Here is a 27,019-nt window from a genome sequence, read left to right on the forward strand (position 1 = left end):
GTCCTTTAAATGACTATTACGTATATGAAATGACAACTAGAATGTATTCTCTTCAATTTTTTCGGTAATACTTCAGTTAGATAATGATACAAACTTTCAACAAAAAAACAAAGAACATATTTTTGTGTTCTTAAAAAAAAATGTTGGTATTCAAATCCATGTCACAACTTTTGGGTTTCCATTTGAGAAATGGGATGTACTTTGAAACCATTGTCATTTACTGAATGTAGACGAACAAAATGTACAAGAATATTTGTATTCTTTCTCTGTAGGCCAAGAATAAAAATGGCACCAGTATTTATTAATGAAATCAATTTGTATCAAGCCGTTCTTAAAATGTCTTAGTTCTTTTTTTTTTTAAACAAGATTTTATTAATGAAATACAGGGTGGCATGAATATACGATATAAACATTTGTGGCCACACAACAAGCTAAGCTTATATTAAGTGTGGTTATAAATATGTACATCTAGATAGGAATTGTTATTTGACGTTATGTCAAGGTCATAGAATCACTTATACCCTTATGAGAACGCAAGACAGACACGATACAATTTTTACACACACACAAACACACACACACACACACACACACACACACACACACACACACACACACACACACACACACACACACACAAACACACAAAAGAGGAACAAATGCAGCAAAAGAATTAGAGGATGTGACAGAGGACGGGAAGGACTGCAATATCGGGGAGATCCAGAGGGAGGAGGGGGGGGGGGGGGTAGGGGTGTCAGAGAGACGATGAGATACTTTCGTAGACTTGCTAGATCAATGCTTCTGCAGCAGCAAAAATTTCATTTACATTGTCGTACAAACTATAATTAAGCTGAGGTTAGTCATGTGAATACACAGAAAAACCTTTCATAAAAAAGATTCACTCAAAACTTGAACTTCAGTAAAAACGTAAAACAGCATGACCTGCCAATAATCAAATACTGGATCATTGACATGGTGACCACAGGGTAATCAAAATCTATCACTTAACCTCTATGTACCTTTTCGAATATTTCAATGTTTTTGGTAAAACGTAGGTTTGGCAGACCAAACAATAAACATTGTACATTTTGATGATAATTCGGTAAAGTGTGGATAGTTAGTCTTCGGACATCATCGTAATTACTACAAAATAATAAATAATGTTCAACATTTTTATTTCGATATCCGCACTGACAAGTCGGGTTATCACTTAAGTGGCGTTTCACCATATCATCATTTAAATCGTTCGTTTCTAATCTTAGTCTGCAGTGTGTAATTCCGTCTTTTCTCTTGCCATAATGATATTGAGGAGGAACTTTACTATCTGAACGACATTAAAACTGTTTAAACTGGCAATTGATTTTGTTAATTTGATATTATCTGGTAGAGAATTCCATGTTCGGGTACTGCTGGGAACAAATGACTTATCATACAATTCAGTTCTGTGTGGTGGTACGACCCGTTCAAGTGGGTTTCGTCTATGATAGGGGTTCACAGTCGAGCCAAGAGGAGGCAATCAATCAGCCACGTTCTGAGAACATTTCCCATGTACCATTTTATGATACAAAATTAATTTATGTTTTTCCCGCTTAGTTTTAAACTACTGAAGCCTGATTCGTCATATAATTTTTGGTGGCTTGTTCCTTTAACTGCTCCGACAATTACCCTTAAGGCCTCGAGGTGGAGCTGTTCCAGAATGTTAGATAAAACTTCTGTACAACTGTCCCAGACGACATCGGCGTAGTCAAAGTGTGGTAATACGTAGGATTTATACATAGTTTCTAAAGATTTTCTACTAAACCTGTGCTAATAAAATGTCAAACAATTAGTCAATAACATTACTTTACTTGCAATACTGTTAATATGAACATTCCACTTACAATCATTTTGTAAAAAAACCGCCCAAGTGTTTGTGGTTGGCTGTCACGATTTAGTGACATGGATCGAGAAAGGGTCACTATGTGGGGTGCCTTCCTCGAATGCGATAGAAAGCGCCTGTGCTTTCTGTCAACGGCTGGGTTTTAGCTGACAGAGCATAGCGAACACGGGTATTTCGTGTTGCACGGATTTCACGTGGGTGATATCTGCTGTCAGGGCAAAACTGGCGATAGCTGAACTTGGAACGTGACAAGGTGAGTCACGTGATTTTGTCAAGGTTGTCTGTGTGAGACATGTTAACTACACACTCGAAACTCAGCGGCTAGAGAAAACAGTCGGTGTCTTATTTTTCCTACAAGTTTGATGGTCTTCAACGCGTTGACTGCTGCTCTGTATTTCAACGTGCCGTGCTGCTTGCCAGTTGGGCTTCAAGGAATTTCCATTAAAGACCACTTTCTCTTTGTTTTCATGCTGGCTGACAGTCGGGGCGTCAAGGTTTCTTCGCTGTGCGGGGAAGGGTTTTTCACCGCATAAGGCTTCAGCGCAAGAGGAAGGATGGCTGTATTCCCGTTGACGAAAGGGGGTCATTGAAAAGGAAGCGGATTCGCTTAAAAGAGAGCTACCTACATTAGGCTGTTGAGGTAATAAATCAATATTTAACGCTGTTGACGAGTCTGTGTTTGTGGAATGAAATACTCTCTGTTGTTCTCTCCAGGTTAGCGCATAATTTGCTCTTTGTGACGCTAAAATACTAATTTGTATATGGTTTTTGCAGATATGGAGAGAAGGAAGGAAAATGGCTGATTTGTTTTTGTAAAAGTTCGTTTGTGCAGGCCCACGTGCTCGATGAAGTATGTCAGGGTGACATGTTTAAAGGTGGTGTGTGAAGGGTTGCGTGGCATGTTTAGTGCACCAATGCTTTTTGTTGCAGCTTATTAATACTGTCTACGGTACGACGGTCTACATAATCTGTCCACGGTACCACGGCCGACGTACTACTGTCAACATTAACCTGCTAACCTGGTGTACTGGTGTCTTGGTGGTTGCTGTCGCTGTCGTCATCCTGCCCATCTACGCGTCTTTTACATATTTCTGGTCGACTACGGGGAGGACCTTCAGCGACTACCGGCACGGTTGGCCTGGTGGTAAGGCGTCCGCCCCGTGATCGGGAGGTCGTGGGTTCGAACCCCGGCCGGGTCATACCTAAGACTTTAAAATTGACAATCTAGTGGCTGCTCCGCCTGGCGTCTGGCATTATGGGGTTAGTGCAAGGACTGGTTGGTCCGGTGTCAGAATAATGTGACTGGGTGAGACATGAAGCCTGTGCTGCGACTTCTGTCTTGTGTGTGGCGCACGTTATATGTGACCCTCCACCACGAAATGAGTCGCATGTCACCTCGCGCGGTTCTGCGCTAGGCTTAATATAAGTCCGGGGAGTGTCTGGTAACAGTGTGAGGGTCACCTTAGTCACAGGCTTGTAACTCAAACAGTTTTTGCTCTTTTCTAATCCCGCAGTGGGGCACTGCGGTTATGAAATTAAAGGCCCCTCCTGTTTTTGGAATCGCAGGAGCTTTCTAGTTTGCTGTTAGGTAGATTTTTGGTTCCTCTTTCCTGTCATGCTCTCTTTTTCTTCATGAATTCTTTTCCTTTTTCTGCCTTCTTGCTCATTCACCTGTATTTTTTCCAAAAATCTCTTCTCTTGCCGCTTGTCTCGCGATTCATGTATAGTTTAATCTGTTAGTGTTCTGATGTAAGTCCAGCAGTAGATAGGTTAAGCCTATTTTAACATACTGGAAACTGGTAATCTTCCAGTAGGTATTAATTTAGTTTTACTAAAGCCTGCTGGGACACAAGTAATGGGTTAGTGCATTTGTAAACAGGAATCGCTTGACAAGTGGCCCCCTTCATCCCCCCCTTCCTCGTCCTGATATGGCTCTGCGTAGTCGGCTGGACGTTAAACAACAAATAAACAAACAAAAATAAACAAACAAGCTCTTTTCTAAAACGGTTTTCACCACTGGATAGAGCATAAAAAACTCTTTAGGAAAATGTAAAAATATAAAAATCATGCAAAGGTGACATGCGACTCATTCCGTGGTGGAGGGTCACATATGTCAAAGCAGCACCGCCCTGATATGGCCCTTCGTGGTCGGCTGGGTGTTAAGCAAACAAACAAACAAACCTTCAGCGACTGAGTGAGGCGCCTGATGTCTCCACTGTTCCCTGCTTCGTTGCCACGCTAGCCGGCACTACATTCAACGCGGGAGCAGTGTTGTGGAGACTACAGACTAATTACGGGCCGCCCACTCAGTGGCAAAAAGCTAAGTTGCACCATGTCTTTTGCACCCTTCTTACCACCGAGTCATCTGTAATATTTATGATTATACTCGAGTGGTGACGACGTGGGGTGTATGACACCTGTATGAGCTAGCACTTTAAGGCAGACAGCAATATTTCCTAACTATACACGGGATCATCGTGTTATTATTATTTTCTGTACTTTAACTGGCATTTTTGTCAGTGACCACTTGTGTTTACGTTTGAACGTAAAAAGAACATCTTTTGGAGTGAAGTCTCGAGGGAGGTGGCGTGATATTACATAAACAGGCGTCTGAAACTTATACTTTTGTTGATTCTATTTATTTGTATGACTGCGAGAGTGGATCGTGGTGTGGTTAGTTAGTTAGAAGTAACTAACCGTTCATAATCACCTTATTGTGATATTGAAACGTGACATTGGCAGTGTCCTGAACATCAATGTCATTAAATGTCAAACAATCAAAATTGCAATCACGTCGTTCAAAGTTTAGCAGCTCAGTTTTTTCATTATTAAATTTTACCTTCCAGTCGTTGGCCCATCTACTTAATTCCTGTAAATCCGAGTTCAAAATGTCTTTACGCAATTGGGAATCGTTCATTGATAGGTACATGCTTGTGTCATCTGCGAACAATTTAACAGTGGATTGAACATTTAAGACAATATCGTTTATATACATAAAAAACATTAGTGGCCCCAGCACAGATCCCTGGGGAACTCCAGCTGGTACAGTCTGTGGGGCCGACATGTGTCCTTTTACAACAACGCTCTGTAATCGATCATTTAAATAACTTCTAATCCAACGTAATAAGCGTCCTCTTATGCCAATGGCCTCTAATTTGTACAATAGGCCTTTGTGCCACACACGGTCAAAGGCTTTTGACATATCCAAAAAAAATGGCTTGTGTTGAGAGTCCCTTATCAGCAGCTGTACATAGATCATTGTAGGTGCAGAGTAACTGGTTTACAGTCGAGTCACCTGGTATAAAACCAGATTGCACAGACGTTATTATGTTATTCAACTTCACAAAATTAAAGATATGGTTGTGGACACACTTTTCAAACTTTCCCCACACAGCTTAACAATGATATAGGTCTATAATTCAAACAACTCATTTTGGATCCTTTTTTAAATATCGGAGTAACATGTGCATGTTTCCGTAATATAGGGTGTTGTCCTTTGTTCAGGCAACGATTAAACAGCGCTGTAAGCGATGGTGAAATAATACTGATTGCTGCTTTAAGTAGCATATTATGTACGTGATCTTTGCCGCATGCTTTACTAATATCAAGACTTTTTATAATGTTAATCACCTCTTCGACGGACAGATTTATCTCGCTCAATTCACAATCAAGGAAAGGAACAATTGGCAGGTCATCAGTTACATTATTCAGAGTGGCTTGCTGTACAAAAAAGTCGTTAAAAACGTTTGCCTTTCCTTCAAGTCAAGTCAAGTCAAGTCAAACAGTTTATTTACCAAATGCAAAGCACAGGATTTTGTTATGGTGTATGCATAAAACTTCACACTCCTTCCACACGCATATATGACAACAACTATGTAGAGACAAAGTGTTCAATCTCACTGGGCCCACTACGTGTGCACACCAACCAGACAGTTCAACACGGACTGCTTGTTCCTTTAGCACCAATCTGACAGGAGCAATCACAGGTTGCATGGATAAAGATAAATGAATTCCCTAAAAATCATATCTAAAAATATAGTCATCAATATAATAAATCCGAGTACATGCTAACACAGTTATTCAAAGGACACAACCCTTACATCTATTAAGATATTTCATTTAAGGATACTCGATCCATTTCAAAACTTTAACTGACACATATCACAGATCTAACAGATCTAAGAACGATCCACCATTGAGGCCGCAAGGACTGCCTCAGGAAAGAAACTGTTTCTGAAACGAGAAGTCCTGCTCTTCAGAGCGCGGAAGCGCTTGCCTGACGGGAGGAACTCGAACAGATGGCCGGCTGGGTGAGATGAGTCTGCCACTATACCCCTAACTCTCTTTGCTAAACGTGAGCTGTACAGTGAGGCGACTGACGGAAGTTCGCAACCCACAATACGAGACGCTTGTCTGACAATGCGCTCCAGCTCTTCCTTGTTCCTAGCACTGGCACCGCTAAACCACACGGTGACTGAAAAACACAGAATGCTTTCTACAGTGGCCCTATAGAACTGCTTTTGGATGGCTTGGTTCAGTCTAAATTTCTTCAGCTGTCTAAGGAAGTGAAGCCTCTGCTGACACTTCTTGATGATGGGCTCTGTGTTTTTGTCCCATGTGAGGTCGCTCGAGATGATTGTGCCTAAAAATCTAAAGGAGTCGACCTGCTCAACACTTACACCGTTGATCTCTAAAGGGGTGAGTGCGAGTTTGTTCTTTCTAAAATCTACAATCATTTCTTTGGTTTTAGAGACATTGAGCTCTAAGTTGTTGTCAGAGCACCAGCCAACCAACTGTTCCACCTCCTCTCTATACACACTTTCATCATCGTTGGAAATCAGCCCCTCAACTGTCGTGTCATCTGAAAACTTCAGAACCAGCACAGATGGATCTGATGATACACAGTCGTTCGTGAAAAGTGTGAATAAAAGTGGAGAAAGCACACACCCCTGGGGTGCCCCTGTGTTCAGCGTGGCTGAGCAAGAGTATGAACCGTTCACCTTGACTACCTGTGGACGGTCTAAGAGAAAGTCTAAAACCCAATGACAGATGGACGGATGTACGTTCAGGGCTGACAGCTTGTCAAACAGCATGTGGGGGATAATTGTATTAAAAGCACTACTAAAATCGAGAAATAAGATTCTAGCGTATGAACGTGGCTTCTCCAGATGACGCAGGATGTGGAACAGACCTAGCGCTACAGCGTCCTCAACCGATCTGTTTGCCCGATAAGCGAACTGGAGAGGGTCACGTGAGGCACCAGTGCATGCCTTTAAGTAGGACAGAACGATCCGTAATAAATGTTACCGTTATGCTCAATAGGTGGTATTTCATCAGAACCAATTCCTTTCTTGTCCATAAACCTTTTCACAATTTTCCACCAATCTTTTTATATTTAGTCAAGTTTTGACTAAATATTTTAACATCGAGGGGGAATCGAAACGAGGGTCGTGGTGTATGTGTGTCTGTCTGTGCGTGTGTGTGTGTGTGTGTGTGTGTGTGTGTGTGTGTGTGTGTGTAGAGCGATTCAGACTAAACTACTGGACCGATCTTTATGACATTTGACATGAGAGTTCCTGGGTATGAAACCCCCGAACGTTTTTTTCATTTTTTTGATAAATGTCTTTGATGACGTCATATCCGGCTTTTCGTGAAAGTTGAGGCGGCACTGTCACGCCCTCATTTTTCAACCAAATTGGTTGAAATTTTGGTCAAGTAATCTTCGACGAAGCCCGGACTTCGGTATTGCATTTCAGCTTGGTGGCTTAAAAATTAATTAATGACTTTGGTCATTAAATATCTGAAAATTGTAAAAAAAAAATAAAAATTTATAAAACGATCCAAATTTACGTTTATCCTATTCTCCATCATTTGCTGATTCCAAAAACATATAAATATGTTATATTCGGATTAAAAACAAGCTCTGAAAATTAAATATATAAAAATTATTATCAAAATTAAATTGTCCAAATCAATTTTAAAACACTTTCATCTTATTCCTTGTCGGTTCCTGATTCCAAAAACATATAGATATGATATGTTTGGATTAAAAACACGCTCAGAAAGTTAAAACAAAGAGAGGTACAGAAACGCGTGCTATCCTTCTTAGCGCAACTACTACCCCGCTCTTCTTGTCAATTTCACTGCCTTCGCCATGAGCGGTGGACTGACGATGCTACGAGTATACAGTCTTGCTGAAAAATGGCATTGCGTTCAGTTTCATTCTGTGAGTTCGACAGCTACTTGACTAAATATTGTATTTTCGCCTTACGCGACTTGTTTATTTATATTGTCAGTTACATATTTTCGAATCCATTTCATTGTAATAGTCTGTTATCCGTTCTCTTTTCTTGTCGGTTACGTAATTTCGTACCTCGCGAAATATTTGCCAATCTTCTGGTAAGTTTGTTCTCTTTGCTTTGGCATGAATCCGCTTTCGTGTAGTTATGAGTGACAATGTATCAGCGTTTATCCACGGCGCGTCTTTAGGGCTAACTGTTATCGTTCGGACAGGCATATGCTGTTTGGCGATGTTCATAAGAGTAACTGAAAAAAATATCGGCGCAATCATCGATAGAGTTGTTTCCGATAATTTCATTCCAATTTACATCTGATAAATCTGCACAAAAATTTTCTACGTTTAATCTGTCATAATTATATATAGTTCTTTTAATTGGCTGCTGGGTCTTTGCTGTATTATGAATAATAACACATGGTACGCTATGGTCACTGACTGCATATGGGTGCCAGTACGTCGACGCTTTTTACTAAATGGAGTGTTTGAGTTAAAATCAGGTCCAGACAGGTGCTACTGTTGTTCGTAATTCTGGTTGGCATGTTCACAATCTGATGCAGTTGGAATAAATGTAGAATGTCTACTAGGTGCGGTGTCGGCACGTTGAAAAAGTCGTAGTTAAAGTCGCCAAGGACAATGATTTTTTTCATGGTATCGTTCGCAAGTTGGATGCTTTCTTTAATAAGGTCCCATGGCAGTACGGTACGGTTACGTTAGGTGGGCGATAAAAAGAACCGATGAGAAGACTTTCTTAGTTCATAAAAGACATATCACCTTTGTAACATGGTTTCCCCTGGTACACATCTCTGGAGAATATAACCCTTTCCATATTTGAATTTTTCAATGGTAATTTTTGTTAAGAAATACAATAATTTAGGAAATATTGTTGATAACATGTTCTGTTTGATTAAGGGTATTCAGCTGGTATTTTCTTGTTTTCACTACCTATTTTATTCATGTTTTTATTACTTAGTTAGTGGAAGAATCTTTTGTAATGTATGTTTGATGGTGTATGCTTTTAATTGAGCGTTGCTGACTATGAATGTAGATGTAAATGCTTGTATAACTGTGTTTTAATTTTAAATGTGTCAAGCGCAAAGAGCATAATTGTAAAGTTATGATGTTGCGCTATATAAATGCTCATTTATTATTATTATTATTATAAATATGTCTGATAACTCAAATGTTCCCTAAAATAACCAAACAAAACACAATTTTCATTTAAATTGTTAAAATAAAATTTCTCATAATGTAACCGAGTGCCGAAACACCAATCACCTTTGAAGGCGAAGTCCAATCAAACAGGATTGAGAATTTTAGAGGTTATTTCTAAGCCCTATAATATCTGTTATGCATTCGCAAAGGAATCCATGTACATACAGAGAGACAAAAACCGCCAGACCCCATCACAAACAGAACTCTACAATCCACAGGTGTTGCATTGCGAGCTATAAATAGCTCGCAACTTCTAAGGCGAACAACTCTGCAGAGTCTGCTGTGAAGGGCGACGGTAGTCTCCCTGTCACAATAACAAAATAACAACAATTAACAATAACAAAATATGTGCTTTACTCTCCATTCATCTCCTGGTGGCAATAGAACAAAACAAGTCGCGTAAGGCGAAATTACTACATTTAGTCAAGCTGTGGAACTCACAGAATGAAACTGAACGCACTGCATTTTTTCACAATGACCGTAGTCCGCCGCTAGTGCAAAAGGCAGTGAAAGTGACGAGCCTGTTTGACGCGGTAGCGGTTGCGCTGCGCTGCATAGCACGCTTTACTGTACGTCTCTTCGTTTTAACTTTCTGAGCGTGTTTTTAATCCAAACATATCATATCTATATGTTTTTGGAATCAGGAACCGACAAGGAAAAAGATGAAATTGTTTTTAAAACGATTTCGAAAATGTAATTTTAATCATAATTTTTATATTTTTAATTTTCAGAGCTTGATTTTAATCCGAATATAACATATTTATATGTTTTTGGAATCAGAACATGATAAAGAATAAAATAAAAGTAACTTTGGATCGTTTTATACAAAAATAATTTTAATTACGATTTTTAATGACCAAAGTCATTAATTAATTTTTAAGCCTTCATGCTGAAATGCAATACCAAAGTCCGGCCTTCGTCGAAGATGGCTTGGCCAAAATTTCAATCAGTTTGATTGAAAAATGAAGGTGTGACAGTGCCGCCTCAACTTTTACAAAAAGCCGGATATGACGTCATAAAAGACATTTATCGAAAAAAAGAAAAACATCTGGGGATATCATACCCAGGAACTCTCATGTAAAATTTCATAAAGATCGGTCCAGTAGTTTACTCTGAATCGCTCTACACACACACACACACACACACACACACACACACACACACACACACACACACACACACACACACACACACACACACACACACACACATACACCACGACCCTCGTCTCGATTCCCCCTCTATGTTAAAACATTTAGTCAAAACTTGACTAAATGTAAAAAGAATTCTAAAGGGTGATCAGTTGATTATAAACCTCACACCTGCAGTTGTTGGGTACATACTAAACTGAACAAATCAAAATTGCACCCATTTTTGTACCCCAACTAAAACATTCATTGCCGTCTCATTTCATTGAAACTTTATATGCCATTAAAGGCCCTTCACTTGGTAATCTGGGACACTCTTGGGATCAAAGATTACCGTTATTGGTATCACGTGACCGCCGCCGAGGTAAGGATACCCCAAAATTCGATCTGACAAAAACGTCAGGTGTCAATTAAAAAAATCGGCGTATTACCACTGGGCCACTGCGCCCGTCATTCATCGGTATGAGACACACATCATTCAAATCATTTTTATTCAAAATGTGCTGAACATTCGCATCAATCTTTTCAACTTTTTTACAATTTACAATACAAAACTAATTATTAAAAACACGAATAAAATTACCACGAATTATATTCTCAACTTTGCACATTTCCAAGACACTCATTCACTTGTGCAGAGAATTATACTTTTGAAAAATAAATAGTAAAACAAGTCTTCACCAAATTAATGAAAATCAACGTGTTCAACTGTAAATATATCATTCCTTCTGTTTGAAACACTAATTCTACTTCATCACCAAAGCTATTTTTAAGAGGATAATTTTTTTCCCAATGTTTTGACATGAAACTGACGAATGAAATTTTCATCTCTCTCCCACCTATTTTTCACGTTGTCATTTGTATATGATTCATGCACGTATCTCAATTCCATCTTCAAATAAAGATTTTATTTTATTTCATCTCTCCAACCTATCTTTCACGTTGTCATTTATATATGATTCATGCAAGCATCTCAATTCTATCTTCAAATAAAGATGTTATTTTATTTTTTGGTTGCGCAATCCTCTCGCATCATACTAAAACGTTATTGATAAAACTGATTCATAAACTCGCAAAAGCAGTATCATAGTCCCATTACATTCCTTCCTCAAAACCATCATTCTATAGCACTGTAAGTTAGTCAACCTTCAGACGTGACAAAATTGTAACCATGGTGTGAATACATGCATCGTAAACTTGGCCAAAAAAGTATAGCAAACCCAAATTAAAGCATTTATCCCCGTGTCATTTCATCAAAAATTTACATGCCAATTACGGCCGTTTACTGAACCTTCAGGATCATCTTTTGGATTAAATATTTCTTGTACAGGGATCACGGGACCGCCGCCGGCTCAAGTAAGGGTACCCTCAAATCGACCAGACAAAAACGGAAGAGCCGAATGAAAAATCGACAAAAAATCACAATAGGCAAAACGTTACAACTTTGACATACGAGAAGAAGGTCAAACCAATTATCTACCCTGAACAGATTGTTTTGTTTTGCTACCTTGCGTATTTCGCGTGCTATTCTATTCCTACTGATGCAGGTGCCGATCGCAAGAGCGGTCAAAAATGGGCCTTTTTGCGTCATTTGTTAGGGGTGTCATCACACAAAAGGCTGCACTTTAGCAATGACTTGATGGATTGCTTTGAAACTTTTAGAATATTTTACCAACGTACTAGCGATACTTCGTCAACAATTATGAATTGTTACAGGTATTTGTTAAAATGTTGAGATTAAAAACTTCTTTCCAAAAATTGCATGTCATAGGATTGTTTACTTGGGTCCAAAACCTTCATGACTTTGTGATTGATACACACACTGCGAAAACTTTATGTGCGTATAGGCACTGACCAAGGAGCTTTGATACAGTACTCCTTGGCACTGACGCAAATTTGCTAGGCCTGTGTACACGCTTGATATTTAAAGCGATGATTCTGGTGCCACAGCGATGCCCAGCCAAGCGTGACCGTAGCATGTTTTAACAGGCACGCAGCGATAACAGCTGTCATCGCGAAACAGCGTGAACGTTCCATTTTTTTCTCATGTGTTTGCTTGATTAGAAAATTAACGCCAGCGGCTACAAGCAAATGAAACTTGGACAAAATCTGTATCAATTATTCATCTGTAGATATGCAAAGTCATGAATTTGTTTGACACAAGTGAACGATCCTATGACGAGTTTAACAACATTTTCAGAAACATTGCGTAAAATCTAAATAAACAACCGTAACGATCCAAATTTTCGCATGAAGTATCTCTAGTATGTTGGTAAAATATTCTGAAAGTTTCAAAGAAATCCACCAAGTCATTGCTAAAACGTAGCGCTTTTGTGTGATGATACCCATAAAAATGGACGTAAAACGTTCCGTTTTTAACCGCTCTTGTGATCGACACCTGCATCAGTAGGAATAGCATAGCACGCGAAATACGCAAGGTAGCAAAACAAAACAATCTGTTCAGGGTAGATAATTCATTTGCCTTTCTTCTCGTATGTCAAAGTTGCAAAGTTTTACCTATTGTGATTTTTTGGTCGATTTTTCATTCGGCTCTTTCGTTTTAGTCTGGTCGATTTTGAGGGTACCCTTACTTGAGCGGCGGTCACGTGATCGCTGTAAAAGAAATATTTAATCCAAAAGGCGTTCCTGAAGGTTAAGTGAACGGCTATAACTGACATGACATGACACGGGAATTAATGCTTTAATTTGTGTTTGAAATTTGTTGCAATCATTTTTTGGCCAAGTTTATTTGGAGTACCTGAGACGCCTTATCACTGTACAGCGCTGGAGGCGTATCAGTGGGACGGAGGCCCTGAAGACAAGGCGAAGATGACGGCATGTCTAGGAGGCAAAGCGTCCTTCCCTTGGTCTATCTTGACGGGAAGTGAGACTATTGTCAACACTGCGTGGAGCTTTCAGGTTCGCCGAATTAGCTTCAATATTTTAGCAAAACTTTGATACAACACAAACCATTTGTGAGTGATGGAAACAGGTAACTAACTACAGGCTCAATTGTACAGAAGTTATTTCACGATTAAGATTTGATATATTTCCTAAAACAAGCTGATTCAGTTTTTCAAAAGAAAAGAAGAAAATAAGACTGTTTACATTAATGTCATATAGAGTTCGGGGAAAGGGTATATAACGTGTTCCGCTTTAACCTGCTTCGTCAGCTTCATGAACTTACGGTTCGATATACTTATATTTATGTTTTTCCAAGACATTCTGTCAGTCTCTCTCTCTCTCTCTCTCTCTCTCTCTCTCTCTCTCTCTCTCTCTCTCTCTCTCTCTCTCTCTCTCTCTATCTCTCACTTTCTCTCTCTCTCTCTCTCTCTCTCTCTCTCTCTCTCTCTCTCTCTCTCTCTCTCTCTCTCTCTCTCAATGTATTACAACAAATTGATCAGACAATATTTTCTCCAGGCACCGGACAAGGGAAAGACAATCATAGCAACCTACCAAAACGCACATTTCTACGCGACGGACACCGTTCGTTTCGGTTTTCTCGCCAACGCGGGACTGTCTATACGCTTCGCCAGACCTCAGGATTCCGGCAACTATTCTGTGCAAGTGCAGCTTCAGCAAGCAAAGTCGTCCGAGCTTGTTTTAGCTGAGAGGACGGTGACGCTGTCTGTTACCGGTAATTTGCTTTTTGGTGTGATGGCTTTCTATAATGAGCATCAACTACCTGCAAGCGTTGATGAAGATACAATAGTGTAAAGCAGTATGATTGCTACAATTGTCAATTTGCATTATTATTTTATGTATGTACAGATTTTATGATTGGAGAAACAATTAGGACTATTTCATTTCAAGGAGCCACTGTATCACTCGGGGATCAACTGTGGCCGGAAAAGTACAAAAAAATGTTCGTAGGTAATAATGTACTGTGAAAGCGGCCATATCATTTAGCACATTCACTGTTCGTTGCAGACTTACCTCCAGCTACGCAAGATGGCGCCTTCTACGTCACACTGAGTGACGCAGTTCGAGATGACGTCACACAGGACTGGACACTGCAGCTACATTGTGGTCAATTCGTGGACCTTGGTCAACCCCCTGTTGATGTCGCCTGGAAGGTGTGTATGTGTGTGTGTGTGTGTGTGTGTCTGTGTGTATGTGCGTTTGTGTGTGTATGTATGTATGTATGTATGTATGTATGTGTGTGTGTGTGTGTGTTTGTGTGTGTGTGTGTGTGTATGTGCGTGTGTGACCTGTCTGTCTGTATGTTTGTATTACTATATCATGTTTTTGTCTGTCACAATCACAAACTCAGTTGTATTACAACTGAAGCATTTAGTTTTGACAGTGGACACACGTACAGCACGACCTCAATCGACAGAACGTCAACTTTATCTCTGTGAGGACAGTGCATGCTTTCAATTTTCTATTTCACCACTTGCTTCTGCATTGTCGTTGCTTACTTGTTGTCTACTTCATATTATCATTGATTTTCTCTCAGTTCTCTAGATGTTGAATATTGATTGTCTAACAGACGCCATCAGGTGAGGTGAGGAACAGCAGCTACCGGGACAATGACACGTTCGTCCTGTCTGTGCCCAGCCCTGTCCAGGGAGGTAACTATTCCTGTCGTCTGCCCCCCTCCGCCCCCGCTGTCCGCTGTCTGACTGCTACCTCCCCGCTGAACGTTGCAGCCCAGCTCTACGTGGACGACAAGGACGCCATTTTGTTGTTCTGTGAGGCCCGCCAGAGGGAGCTAGAGCAGGAGAAAAAGGACCAGGCGAACCTTCTTGAACACCAGGTGATGCAGATCTCGCAACAGAATGGAACCATAGAAGACATGATGCAAGTGAACAAGGACCAGACGATGCAGATCTCGCAACAGAGTGGAACCATACAAGATATAGTGCAAGTGAACAAGGACCAGGCGAACCTTCTTCAACACCAGGCGATGCAGATCTCGCAACAGAATGGAACCATGGCAGAAATGAAAGCTAAACTTGTTGAGGTGATGCACGCAAACAAGGACCAGGCGAATCTTCTTCAACACAAGGAGAACCTTCTTAAACACCAGGCGATGCAGATCTCGCAACAGAATGGAACCATGGCAGAAATGAAAGCTGAACTTGTTGAGGTGATGCAAGCAAACAAGGACCAGGCGAACCTTCTTAAACACCAGGCGATGCAGATCTCGCAACAGAATGGAACCATGGCAGAAATGAAAGCTGAACTTGTTGAGGTGATGCAAGCAAACAAGGACCAGGCGAACCTTCTTCAACACCAGGCGATGCAGATCTCGCAACAGAATGGAACCATGGCAGAAATGAAAGCTGAACTTGTTGAGGTGATGCAAGCAAACAAGGACCAGGCGAACCTTCTTAAACACCAGGCGATGCAGATCTCGCAACAGAATGGAACCATGGCAGAAATGAAAGCTAAACTTGTTGAGGTGATGCAAGCAAACAAGGACCAGGCGAATCTTCTTCAACACAAGGAGAACCTTCTTCAACACCAGGCGATGCAGATCTCGCAACAGAATGGAACCATGGCAGAAATGAAAGCTAAACTTGTTGAGGTGATGCAAGCAAACAAGGACCAGTCGAATCTTCTTCAACACAAGGAGAACCTTCTTAAACACCAGGCGATACAGATCTCGCAACAGAATGGAACCATACAAGATATGGTGCAAGTGAACAAGGACCAGGCGAACCTTCTTCAACACCAGGCGATGCAGATCTCGAAACATAATGGAACCATGGCAGAAATGAAAGCTAAACTTGTTGAGGTGATGCAAGCAAACAAGGACCAGGCGAATCTTCTTCAACACAAGGAGAACCTTCTTAAACACCAGGCGATACAGATCTCGCAACAGAATGGAACCATACAAGATATGGTGCAAGTGAACAAGGACCAGGCGAACCTTCTTCAACACCAGGCGATGCAGATCTCGAAACATAATGGAACCATGGCAGAAATGAAAGCTGAACTTGTTGAGGTGATGCAAGCGAACAAGGACCAGGCGAATCTTCTTCAACACAAGGAGAACCTTCTTAAACACCAGGCGATGCAGATCTCGCAACAGAATGAAACCATGGCAGAAATGAAAGCTGAACTTGTTGAGGTGATGCAAGCAAACAAGGACCAGGCGAATCTTCTTCAACACAAGGAGAACCTTCTTAAACACCAGGCGATGCAGATCTCGCAACAAAATGGAACCATGGCAGAAATGAAAGCTAAACTTGTTGAGGTGATGCAAGCAAACAAGGACCAGGCGAATCTTCTTCAACACAAGGAGAACCTTCTTAAACACCAGACGATGCAGATCTCGCAACAGAATGGAACCATGGCAGAAATGAAAGCTGAACTTGTTGAGGTGATGCAAGCAAACAAGGACCAGGCGAATCTTCTTCAACACAAGGAGAACCTTCTTAAACACCAGGCGATGCAGATCTCGCAACAGAATGGAACCATGGCAGACATGAAAGCTAAACTTGTTGTGGTGATGCAAGCAAACAAGGACCAGGCGAATCTACTTCAACACCAGGCGATGCACATCTCGAAACAGAATGGAACCATGGCAGAAATGAAAGCTGAACTTGTTGAGGTGATGCAAGCAAACAAGGACCAGGCGAATCTTCTTCAACACCAGGCGATGCACATCTCGAAACAGAATGGAACCATACAAGACATGGTGCAAGTGAACAAGGACCAGGCGAATCTACTTCAACACCAGGCGATGCACATCTCGAAACAGAATGGAACCATGGCAGAATTGAAAGCTGAACTTGTTGAGGTGATGCAAGCAAAAAAGGACCAGGCGAATCTTCTTCAACACCAGGCGATGCACATCTCGAAACAGAATGGAACCATGGCAGAAATGAAAGCTGAACTTGTTGAGGTGATGCAAGCAAACAAGGACCAGGCGAATCTTCTTCAACACAAGGAGAACCTTCTTAAACACCAGGCGATGCAGATCTCGAAACAGAATGGAACCATGGCAGAAATGAAAGCTGAACTTGTTGAGGTGATGCAAGCAAACAAGGACCAGGCGAATCTTCTTCAACACAAGGAGAACCTTCTTAAACACCAGGCGATGCACATCTCGAAACAGAATGGAACCATACAAGACATGGTGCAAGTGAACAAGGACCAGGCGAATCTTCTTCAACACCAGGCGATGCACATCTCGAAACAGAATGGAACCAAGGCAGAAATGAAAGCTGAACTTGTTGAGGTGATGCAAGCAAACAGGGACCAGGCGAATCTACTTCAACACCAGGCGATGCACATCTCGAAACAGAATGGAACCATGGCAGAAATGAAAGCTGAACTTGTTGAGGTGATGCAAGCAAACAAGGACCAGGCGAATCTTCTTCAACACCAGAAGGGAATCATAGGAGAGCTGAAAGCTGGCCTTCCCAATCTGACCACACAGTTATCTACACTGACTAAGACTGTCAAGGTCCCATTGACAGAAAGTGAGTGCACAATACGAAAGAGATTTAACACGAAGTAAGATACCATTATTGATTTAAAAGATTTGATGTTCTAGTAGAATTGTTGTCTTTTTGGCTTTCTTTTGCCTCCTGAGTTTTGTTTAAAAGATTAAATGAGAGGGCCTTGTCCATTTTCTTCACAACGCTATTTGGCACGGTCTCGTTGCTCAAGCAGATACAAAGATTTGGATTGAAATAGTTTCAAAATTACCATCGATTTAATTGGTTAGTATGTTTGTCTGCTTGTCGGCGGCGAATCTGGCTGCTCGGTTTCCCATCACAGAAGGTGAATCGGGCACTTCTTCTTCTTCTTCTTCTTCTTCTTCTTCTTCTTCTTCTTCTTGTCTTTTTGTGCGGTCGGGGGATGCGATCCCCTCGGTTCGTTGAATGGTTATATTATTGTCATTGAACAGTGACATTTTTTTTCTACGTTCAGGAGATCCCGCGTACGTTTGTTTCGTGGAATGGTTACACTATCGTCACTGAACAGGGGTATTTTTTGTCTAATGTAATTTTCAGGAAATGCTGCAAACTGTTTGGACTGGTTGAAACTCGATCCACAAAGCGCAATCCGCACAGTCTACATCTCAGGAGATCCAATCACTGTCTACTGTGATCAGACCACGGACAACGGAGGATGGATTGTATGTGTGTGTGTGTGTGTGTGTGTGTGTTCGTGTGTGTTGGTGTGTGTGTGTGTGTATGTGTGTGTTGGTGTGTTGGTGTGTGTTGGTGTGTGTGTGTGTGTGTGTATGTGTGTGTGTGTGTGTGTGTGTGTGTGTGTGAATGGCAGTTGGGGTTGGGGATGGGGGTTTGGGTTGCGTTGGTACTTGCGTTTGTGGTGAGTGAGTATGTATGCATGAATAGCAAATTCCAGTCGGTGGTTACATGCAAGGGAAACGTTGGCAGTATTTGTATTAATAATTTGTCTGTAGACATGCGAAGTGCACGTCATAAAAGTTTTAAAGCTATTACGTGATTTTATTTAACGTAGGGGAAGGGTTCCTAATATGGACCACGTTTTGTTTCACGCTGATGACTAGCTTGTTTTCTTGCGAAGAAGTTTCATTTTGTGTTTCGTAGTCCTTCTCTCTTAGGTTAACCGTTAGGCCTAATTAGAGTGAAATAGCTTTGATAGGCATTCAGCAAAAATTAAATACAGAAAAAAATCACAAAGGGTCCATATTAGGAGCCTGGGCGCCTAATATGGACCAGTAAAGCGGCCTTCACGAATCACTGTAAAAAGCCCCCTATACTTCAAAATAACATGATACAACTTATCTGTTTCGGGTTGATGAGAGCATTATTTGAAGCACACCAGGAAACTAAAGATCGAGCTTATCAATAACAGAGTGAAAATAAGTGAAATTATCAACTTCCAGTTCCACGAAAAGAAGACTTTTTGTTGCATTTTTTTTTAAATCTCGAGGGCTTGTTATAGGCAGAGTGTTATCGGTTATTTCCAGCAGGCTTCTTAATGAATTAATGAAAATAGCCTTTAGATTTTATTTTCTTCGATTTGTTGAAGGTGGTCCATATTAGGGGACTCGCACATACTTTGAGATTTTGCTATTATTTGTTGTTTGCAGTAGAAAGTCGGGGTCAACACTGCTAAAATGTAACAAATACGGGTTTAGCTGTCATATATAGCAATTTTTGTGTGATAAAAGCTTTGGCTGTGGACAGAAACAAGTCCGTTTTAGGTGGCAAATTTAGAGTGAACGCTGCCAAAAGTGAGAAAAAAAAGAAAAAGCCTAATGGTTTTCAGATTTGTGTTTTTGCAACTGTTTTGACAAGTGCAAGTTATCCAGAGAAGGTGAATACAGCGAATAAAACTTTTTTGAGCGCTCTAGCGCCGTTAGTTTGTCAGAACAGGAGGTGGTCCATATTAGGAGCTGGTCCATATTAGGAGCTGGTCCATATTAGGAGCCCTTCCCCTAAGTATATACTCCTATGACGTGCTTTAAAACTTTGTTCGGAACATTACATCAGTATAAATATAAGATTTCATGTAGTCCTGTATGTTGCGCTCATTGAAATTCAGACTGCTTTCTCACTGGGGAAAGCGAGCTGCCACAGTACGGCGCTACCCGTTTCTTTGTTTTCTTCTTTTTCCTTCATGCGTGTATTCACGTTTCTAAGTCCTAAGATTTTCGTTGTGAACTTGGTTTTTTATCGCGTGCGTGCGTGCACACGGGAGTTTTTCGACACCGAAGAGAGTTTGCACAAATTTGACTGCACAAATAAAGCCCTCGACGAACGTGGGGATCGAACCCAAACCAATAGCGACAACTGGTTTTTAAGCCAGCACCTCTACCGACTCAGCTCTTCCCTGTCCCATCTCAGCTCTTCCCTGTCCCATCTCAACAAGTACCTGTATTTTTCCACAAATGATTTGAAGTACGTCTGGTATGAAGGCAAACGATTCTTGAAGGTTTCAAAGAAATCAACCAAGTCATAAGTAATATATATACAGCGCTTTTGGTCATGGTACCCCCCATCATTAACACAACAAGTCATAAGTAATATTCAGCGCTTTTGGTCATGGTACCCCCCATCATTAACACAAAAAGTCTGGGTTTTGTCCGCTCATACGTTTGACACCTGCGCAGTAGGATTTTCATAACAGAAAATAAGCAAGCCAGCTAAACGAAACATAGTGTTCTCGGTAGATCATTGATTTGACTTCCCCCTTCGTATGTAACAGTTGCCATGTAGTGTCTACTACGATTTTTCATCGATTTTTATTTGGTCGCTTCCGTTATTTTCATGTCGATTTTGGGGGGTACCTTTACTAGCGCGGCGGTCACGTGATTCATGCAAAAGCACTGTTTAATCTGAAGGGTTTTTCAGATAGTCAAGTCAAATCCTTTAAATGGCATATACAGTGTGAATGAAATGACGCAGGAATTAATGCTTTTAATTGGGGTGAGAAATGTGTCGTAATAACGATTTCACTTGCACACAGGAGTTGAACGAGGGTCAAAGAGAAACAGTTCATGGGACACTCCTAACGAACTCGCAAATACGTGCACGCACTCCCATGCACGCACACCCATGCACGCACACCCATGCAACACACCCATACACACACACCCATGCACGCACACCCATGCAACACACCCATACACACACACCCATGCAACACACCTATACACACACACCCATGCACGCAAGCGTCAACTCACTAATACCGCTTTTTGCTTGCAGGTCTTCCAAAGAAGACAGGACGCCTCTGTGGACTTCTACCGGGATTGGACGCAATATCGCAATGGGTTTGGTGACCTGGAGGGCAACTTCTGGCTAGGTTCGTTATTTGTTATAATTATCTATAAAAGTGTTTTTTATGTTTGTGTGTGTGTTTTGTGTGTTTGTGGATGGTGTGTGTGTGTGGGTGTGCAGGGCCGGACTACCGGAGGGGTTATGGGGGTTGCGCACCCCCCCTCCCCCCTAGCCTAAACATGTACCTCACTTATTCAAATATTTTGTTATTATTGTTTATTTTATGCTGTTTCATGCAAGGAGCGACCATTTTCCTATCTCAGAATATGACCTACCCATCAGCTTGGACCACCACTGGCAACCCCCCCCCCTCCTCTTCGCCTAGTCCGGCCCTGGTGTGTGTGTCTGTGTGTGTATGGTGTGTGTGTATGGTGTGTGTATGGTGTGTGTGTGTATGGTGTGTACGTGTGTGTGTGTGTGTGTGTGTGTATGGTGTGTATGTGTGTGTGTGTGTGGGGGGGGATATGATGACAAAAGGCTCCGAAACGCCTGAATCGATTTATGCGGGAATTGCACTCGGTGTCATTCAAGTCTTGTCACAGGGTATTTTTTCTTTCACTTTGCGTATTCAGACGCCGAATGACCAAAACAATAGATTTCGCTAATAATATTATTTTCCCTGTGATATTTTCAGAGTGTGTTGAAACAAGTGGGACAAATTTGATCAATCAATCCGACAGACTTTATGATTCAAAATGTTGAATATGATGACATGCCAAGAATGAGATAAACGAGGGTTGGGTAATTGAATGTGGTATCCGTCCAATCAATTACAATCACAGGACCTATTTTGAAAGAGGTATTAATCCCTGGTAAACGTTCGTTGTGATGATGTGTCTTTATATGAACTATTGTAACGCGCGCGCGCGCGCGCGTGTGTGTGTGTGTGTGTGTGTGTTTTCCCGGTGCAGGACTGGACAAGCTGCACAAGCTGACCACCTCACAGAGGTACGAGTTGCGTGTCGACTTGCGCAAGTGGGACGGAACCAAAGGGAATGCGACATACAGCGGCTTTCACGTGGACGACGTTTCTCAGAACTTTACTCTGCGCTATGACAACTTCACTGGAGGAAACGCTGGTACGTGCCTGACAATGGGACGACTCAATACACAAAACACGGGGCATTTGAGAAGCAAACAGTGTGTGTGACCCTCAATCATATCTCTTTCTATCCGTCTCTTTAATGTCTCTGTTTGTTTTTGTCTGTCTGTTTGGGTGTCTCCCTGTGTCATTCTGTGTGTGTGTATGTCTGTGTATGTATGTATGAGTGTGTGTGTGTGTGTGTGTGTGTGTGTGTGTTTGTGTGTGTGTGTTTTCTACAATGGACAAAATCTTGCATCTTTAATGTTGGTTATTGTCTTACATATGTCTGTGTTTGGGTTGACTTAAGTGTTGTTTGTGGCGGTGTCATAATGGAGTTAACATAGTAACAATCACAATAAGTAAGAGGAAAAGCAAATTGTAAGCGTGCTAAAGTTTTCTTCGTAACAGTTCTCTTTTCATACAAGTGGTGTTTAGTGTAACAATGTAAGTTCCGCCTTTACCCCGGTGCCGTTCTCCTTTTAGCGAAACGAAAGAAAGAGGAGGCGGTGAGGGAAGCCAGAAAAGAAGTACATATGATACACTATTCTACGTTTCGTATTTGTTTCTCTTTGTCAAACATTATTATAATATCAGTGGGAGTTCCGTATCTATATTTGCTTATGCACATCTTTCCTATCAAAATCAAGTGATTTATATATTTGCATTTTATTGAGTCAGCACCATTAATATAACCACACAAAATATGTTCTACTCCAAAGACTATTCTTATTTTATATTTCTCATAAATAATTTGTTCAACGTATCTCCATAGCACTTTTATTTTCTTACAATTAACAAAAAAATGTTCAACGTAATCTATTTCGGTTGGACAGAAAGGGCATCTCTATTTTCCAGTGCAGCTCTCTTAATCTGGATTCTTGGGTTACATTTTTGGCCAGGTTCCAATGTGACTGGTCGACATTAATGCCAAACATATCACGCCAGAAGTTGATAGATCTCGGGGTAATGTACTTTTCTTCAACAATGTATTCACGGAATTGCCTGGCACTTTTAATACTCGTTTTATTGAAAAGAAGATTGTTTTGTCTATTCAATACAGGTTGGTTAGGATCATAATTGCTTTTCTTAATATATTCAGATACTGCTGATCGAACTACAATATATTCCAAGTAGAGGCCAGGTGAAGCGTAAACACTTGCTTGGATAGCGGGATAGGACTTGATACCGTGATTACCTAACATGTCTCCTACATACGTAATGCCTGACCGGGCCCTGTTCTCATAATACAGAACGTTATTTTGATAACTTATACTTGGATTGTTCCATAAGCAGTTGTCTTGCACGCAATCGTTCTGAGAAATTGTATTATGTTCTAACCATGTTCGAGCAACAGCTGTCCAAAATATCGATTTTATTCTTCCAATTCCCTTAAACTTAGACGGTCGAATAGCTGTAGTAAAGCAGGCAAAGCCACAACCGAACCCTTCAAAATATTTGTTTGGGATCCATGTCCATTTGCATGAAAGGTTGCCAGATGAGAGTTTGCTTAACCATTGACATAAGAAGGAGTTTTGCATCGTTTTGACGTCTATCATATCAATACCACCCTTTTCGGTACTGCTATTTAAAACAACTCTTTTTACTTTTTCAAAAGCTTTTTTATTACAGTCTTTTTTCCTCCACAAAAAACGATATAATATTGTGTTTATTTCCTGCAGCACTTTGTCAGGGATACAAATAGATTGCATTAAATAAACTAACTGCGAGAGCAGAAAAGTTTTGATAATGCAAATTTTTCCAGGAATGCCCAGGTTCCTTTTTTCCCAAGTAAAGATGCTTTGCTTAATTTTATCAATTTTACTTGACCAGTTTAGTTCAATTTCGGATGCGCTTTTCTCGCTGTTAAAGTTTACTCCTAATATTTTAATCTGCCGAACACATTTTACCTCAAAATTAAAATTGATATTTTTACTTGATTCAATTCCCATTGCTTCAGACTTTAGCTTATTCAAGCACAAGCCTGACACCTCCCAAAATACGTCTATAATCTGTAGAACCATTGTAACGTCATCCGCGTCTCTCAAAAACAAAGTGATATCATCGGCGTATAATAGAATTTTTAAAATATTTCCACAAGTTACATTAGGGCCTTTTACTTCATTGCTCTGCCTAAATCGTATAGCCAGAAATTTCAGACCAATAATAAATGCCATCGGTGAGAACGGACATCCTTGTCTAATGCCACAAATGCCGTATAGTTGTGTTCTTTTATTCTACGTCGCCCGTCTTCGCAGCAGCAGAAAACAACTCGTCAAATTGAGTTCGAGGATTTATTTAGCATTCCATACATACAACTGCACATCGTAGCAGAACTCAAAGTAGAAGCTTTTAATATACAAATCGCGCTGGCCTATATAGTAAATACTCAATCTCGAGAATATTCCAGACCGAACATGATACATGATAAAATTAGATGAACTGCCCATGGACTAGAATAGTGACGTTCTCAGTGACGTACATCAAAAGCGCCGACGCACTTAATCCGAGCGAACGCCACGAACCCACGACTCAAAACAACGTGGTAAACAACTTGTTTTGACAGGACTAGAAAGTTCACCTGCATTCTCGTCCAAACATAAATATTGTGTTTACAAAATATAATATCGGTACTTTCCCACAAAGTACAAACAAGTCAACTACATGCAACACACAAAACCGAACCAAAGTTCAGCAACGGCAGCGTTTCCTAACACTTACACACACACACACACACACACACACAACCACACAACCACACACACACACACACACACAACCACACACACACACAGACACACAGACACACACCAAACCAACCAAACAAACAAAACACACACCCACTCACCCACGCACGCACACACGCCTCCACCCACACCCACACGCACACACGCACACACTGACCACCCTGACTGTCCATCCCCAGGTGACAGCCTGTACTATCAACGTGATCGTGAGTTCAGCACCAAGGACAGAGACCACGACCCGTGGTTAAAGCCAAACTGTGCACAACGTTACCACGGCGCCTGGTGGTACCAGTACTGCCACCGCTCCAACCTGAACGGTGACTACAAGACCAACAGCAGTGCTCCTAACTTTGACGGGGTGAGCTGGATAACCTTTGGAGGCAGTAACGCCTACTCCATGAAGTTCACAGAGATGAAGATCAGGCCTATCATGTAGAGCGACACTGGGAGCAATCTACTTTTGCGGCAAAATTGGTCTTTAATGGAAAGATGTTGTTTTTATTGTTTCATTCTTTTATAATTGATGTGTACGTGTGTGTGTGCCTTTTGCCTTTTGTTTATCTTTATCTCACTTGTTTCTCTCTTTTGTCCTGTTTATAACATGCAGATTACTAGGGGGCCTACTCACCCACCCCCACACTCCACAATTTTCTAATCGTAAAGAGAATAAATATAATCTTTTTTGTCTAAAATCAGTTTGTCTCATGGACGGGCGCATTGGCGTGGTGGTAAGACGTCGGCCTCCTAATCGGGAGGTCGTGAGTTCGAATCCCGGTCGCTGCCGCCTGGTGGGTTAAGAGTGGAGATTTTTCCGATCTCCCAGGTCAACTTATGTGCAGACCTGTTAGTGACCTAATCCCCTTCGTGTGTGCACGCACAAGACCAAGTACGCACGGAAAAGATCCTGTAATCCATGTCAGAGTTCGGTGGGTTATGGAAACACGAAAATACCCAGCATGCCTACTCAACAAAAGCGGAGTGAGCTGACTATGCTCTCAGAGTATAGTGTGGGGAACCCAAATGGGCAAACGAGCTCACACGTAACCAGACAATTTTGGAACGCTGAAGAAGAAGAAGAAGAAGTTTGTCTCATGGACTGCAATACTTGTAGATTAATCATTCCACTCACACTAACACTACTTTATCATTATGTTTGATCTGCCGACTGTTTCTTTCATATATCGCATGGACGCATGGACTGCAGTACTTGTAGATTAACCATACCACTCACACTAACACTCCTTTATCATTATGTTTGATCTGCCGTCTGTTTCTTTCAGATATCGCTCGTACCAGGTGCAATATGCATAATTTTGTCATAATTACAACAGCGTTTTGTGTTGTCGCTGTCTTATGTTTAAGCAGTTCACGTGTACAATGTCGGGTTGTTATGGTTTGCAAATGTAACAAGTTTAATGTTTGGTTTGGTTTCTAATGTTTAGCAATAAATGTTTCCTAGTTTGGAAAAAGCAGTAATGGCTATGATATGAAAAACTCTGTATTTGTCAGAATGTTGCTGTTCAAGAAACGTGCTTGCGCGCGCGCACACGTGTGTGTGTGTGTGTGTGTGTGTACGTGTGTTTGTGTGTGCGTGTGTGTGTGTGTTTGTGTGTGTGTGTGTGCTTGTGTGTGTGTTAGTGTTTGTTTGTTTGTCTGTCTGTGAAGTGATGTCTTATAATGGACTTGGAATGCTGCAAGCTGTAAGCTCTTAGTACTTTTGAAAATTATCTGAAGCTGCATTTGCAAACAAACAAACAAACTGCATTAAAAAACAAACAAACACACAAAACAGCCATGCAAAGGCACAAATCCTAAAACAACTCCCCAAAACAGACTGACAGGTCAATTAAGCAAACAGAAAAGCAAGCAGGCAGACAGACAGACAGACAGACAGACAGACAGACAGACAGACCAACAC

The 27,019-nt window shown here is 41.1% G+C and overlaps 1 protein-coding gene across 3 annotated transcripts in view; it reads left to right on the forward strand.

Annotated features, from left to right (window-relative positions):
• The window catches only part of LOC138945973 (uncharacterized), a 61,419-nt gene extending 34,842 nt beyond the window's left edge, over positions 1-26,577 (forward strand). The window contains exons 2-9 of one of the 3 annotated variants that reach the window (XM_070317505.1): positions 13,320-13,456; positions 13,958-14,174; positions 14,468-14,613; positions 15,030-17,973; positions 18,511-18,635; positions 21,202-21,298; positions 22,185-22,352; positions 25,281-26,577. In XM_070317505.1, the coding sequence (XP_070173606.1) occupies positions 13,320-13,456; positions 13,958-14,174; positions 14,468-14,613; positions 15,030-17,973; positions 18,511-18,635; positions 21,202-21,298; positions 22,185-22,352; positions 25,281-25,537 (4,091 nt within the window). In that variant the 3' untranslated portion in view covers positions 25,538-26,577. The remainder of the gene's footprint in view (positions 1-13,319; positions 13,457-13,957; positions 14,175-14,467; positions 14,614-15,029; positions 17,974-18,510; positions 18,636-21,201; positions 21,299-22,184; positions 22,353-25,280) is intronic. The other 2 variants (XM_070317506.1, XM_070317504.1) reach the window with 2 other exon arrangements.
• Positions 26,578-27,019: the final 442 nt, after the last annotated feature.

Source organism: Littorina saxatilis, linkage group LG13 (genome assembly GCF_037325665.1).
Source record: "Littorina saxatilis isolate snail1 linkage group LG13, US_GU_Lsax_2.0, whole genome shotgun sequence".
Lineage (NCBI taxonomy): Eukaryota > Metazoa > Mollusca > Gastropoda > Littorinimorpha > Littorinidae > Littorina > Littorina saxatilis.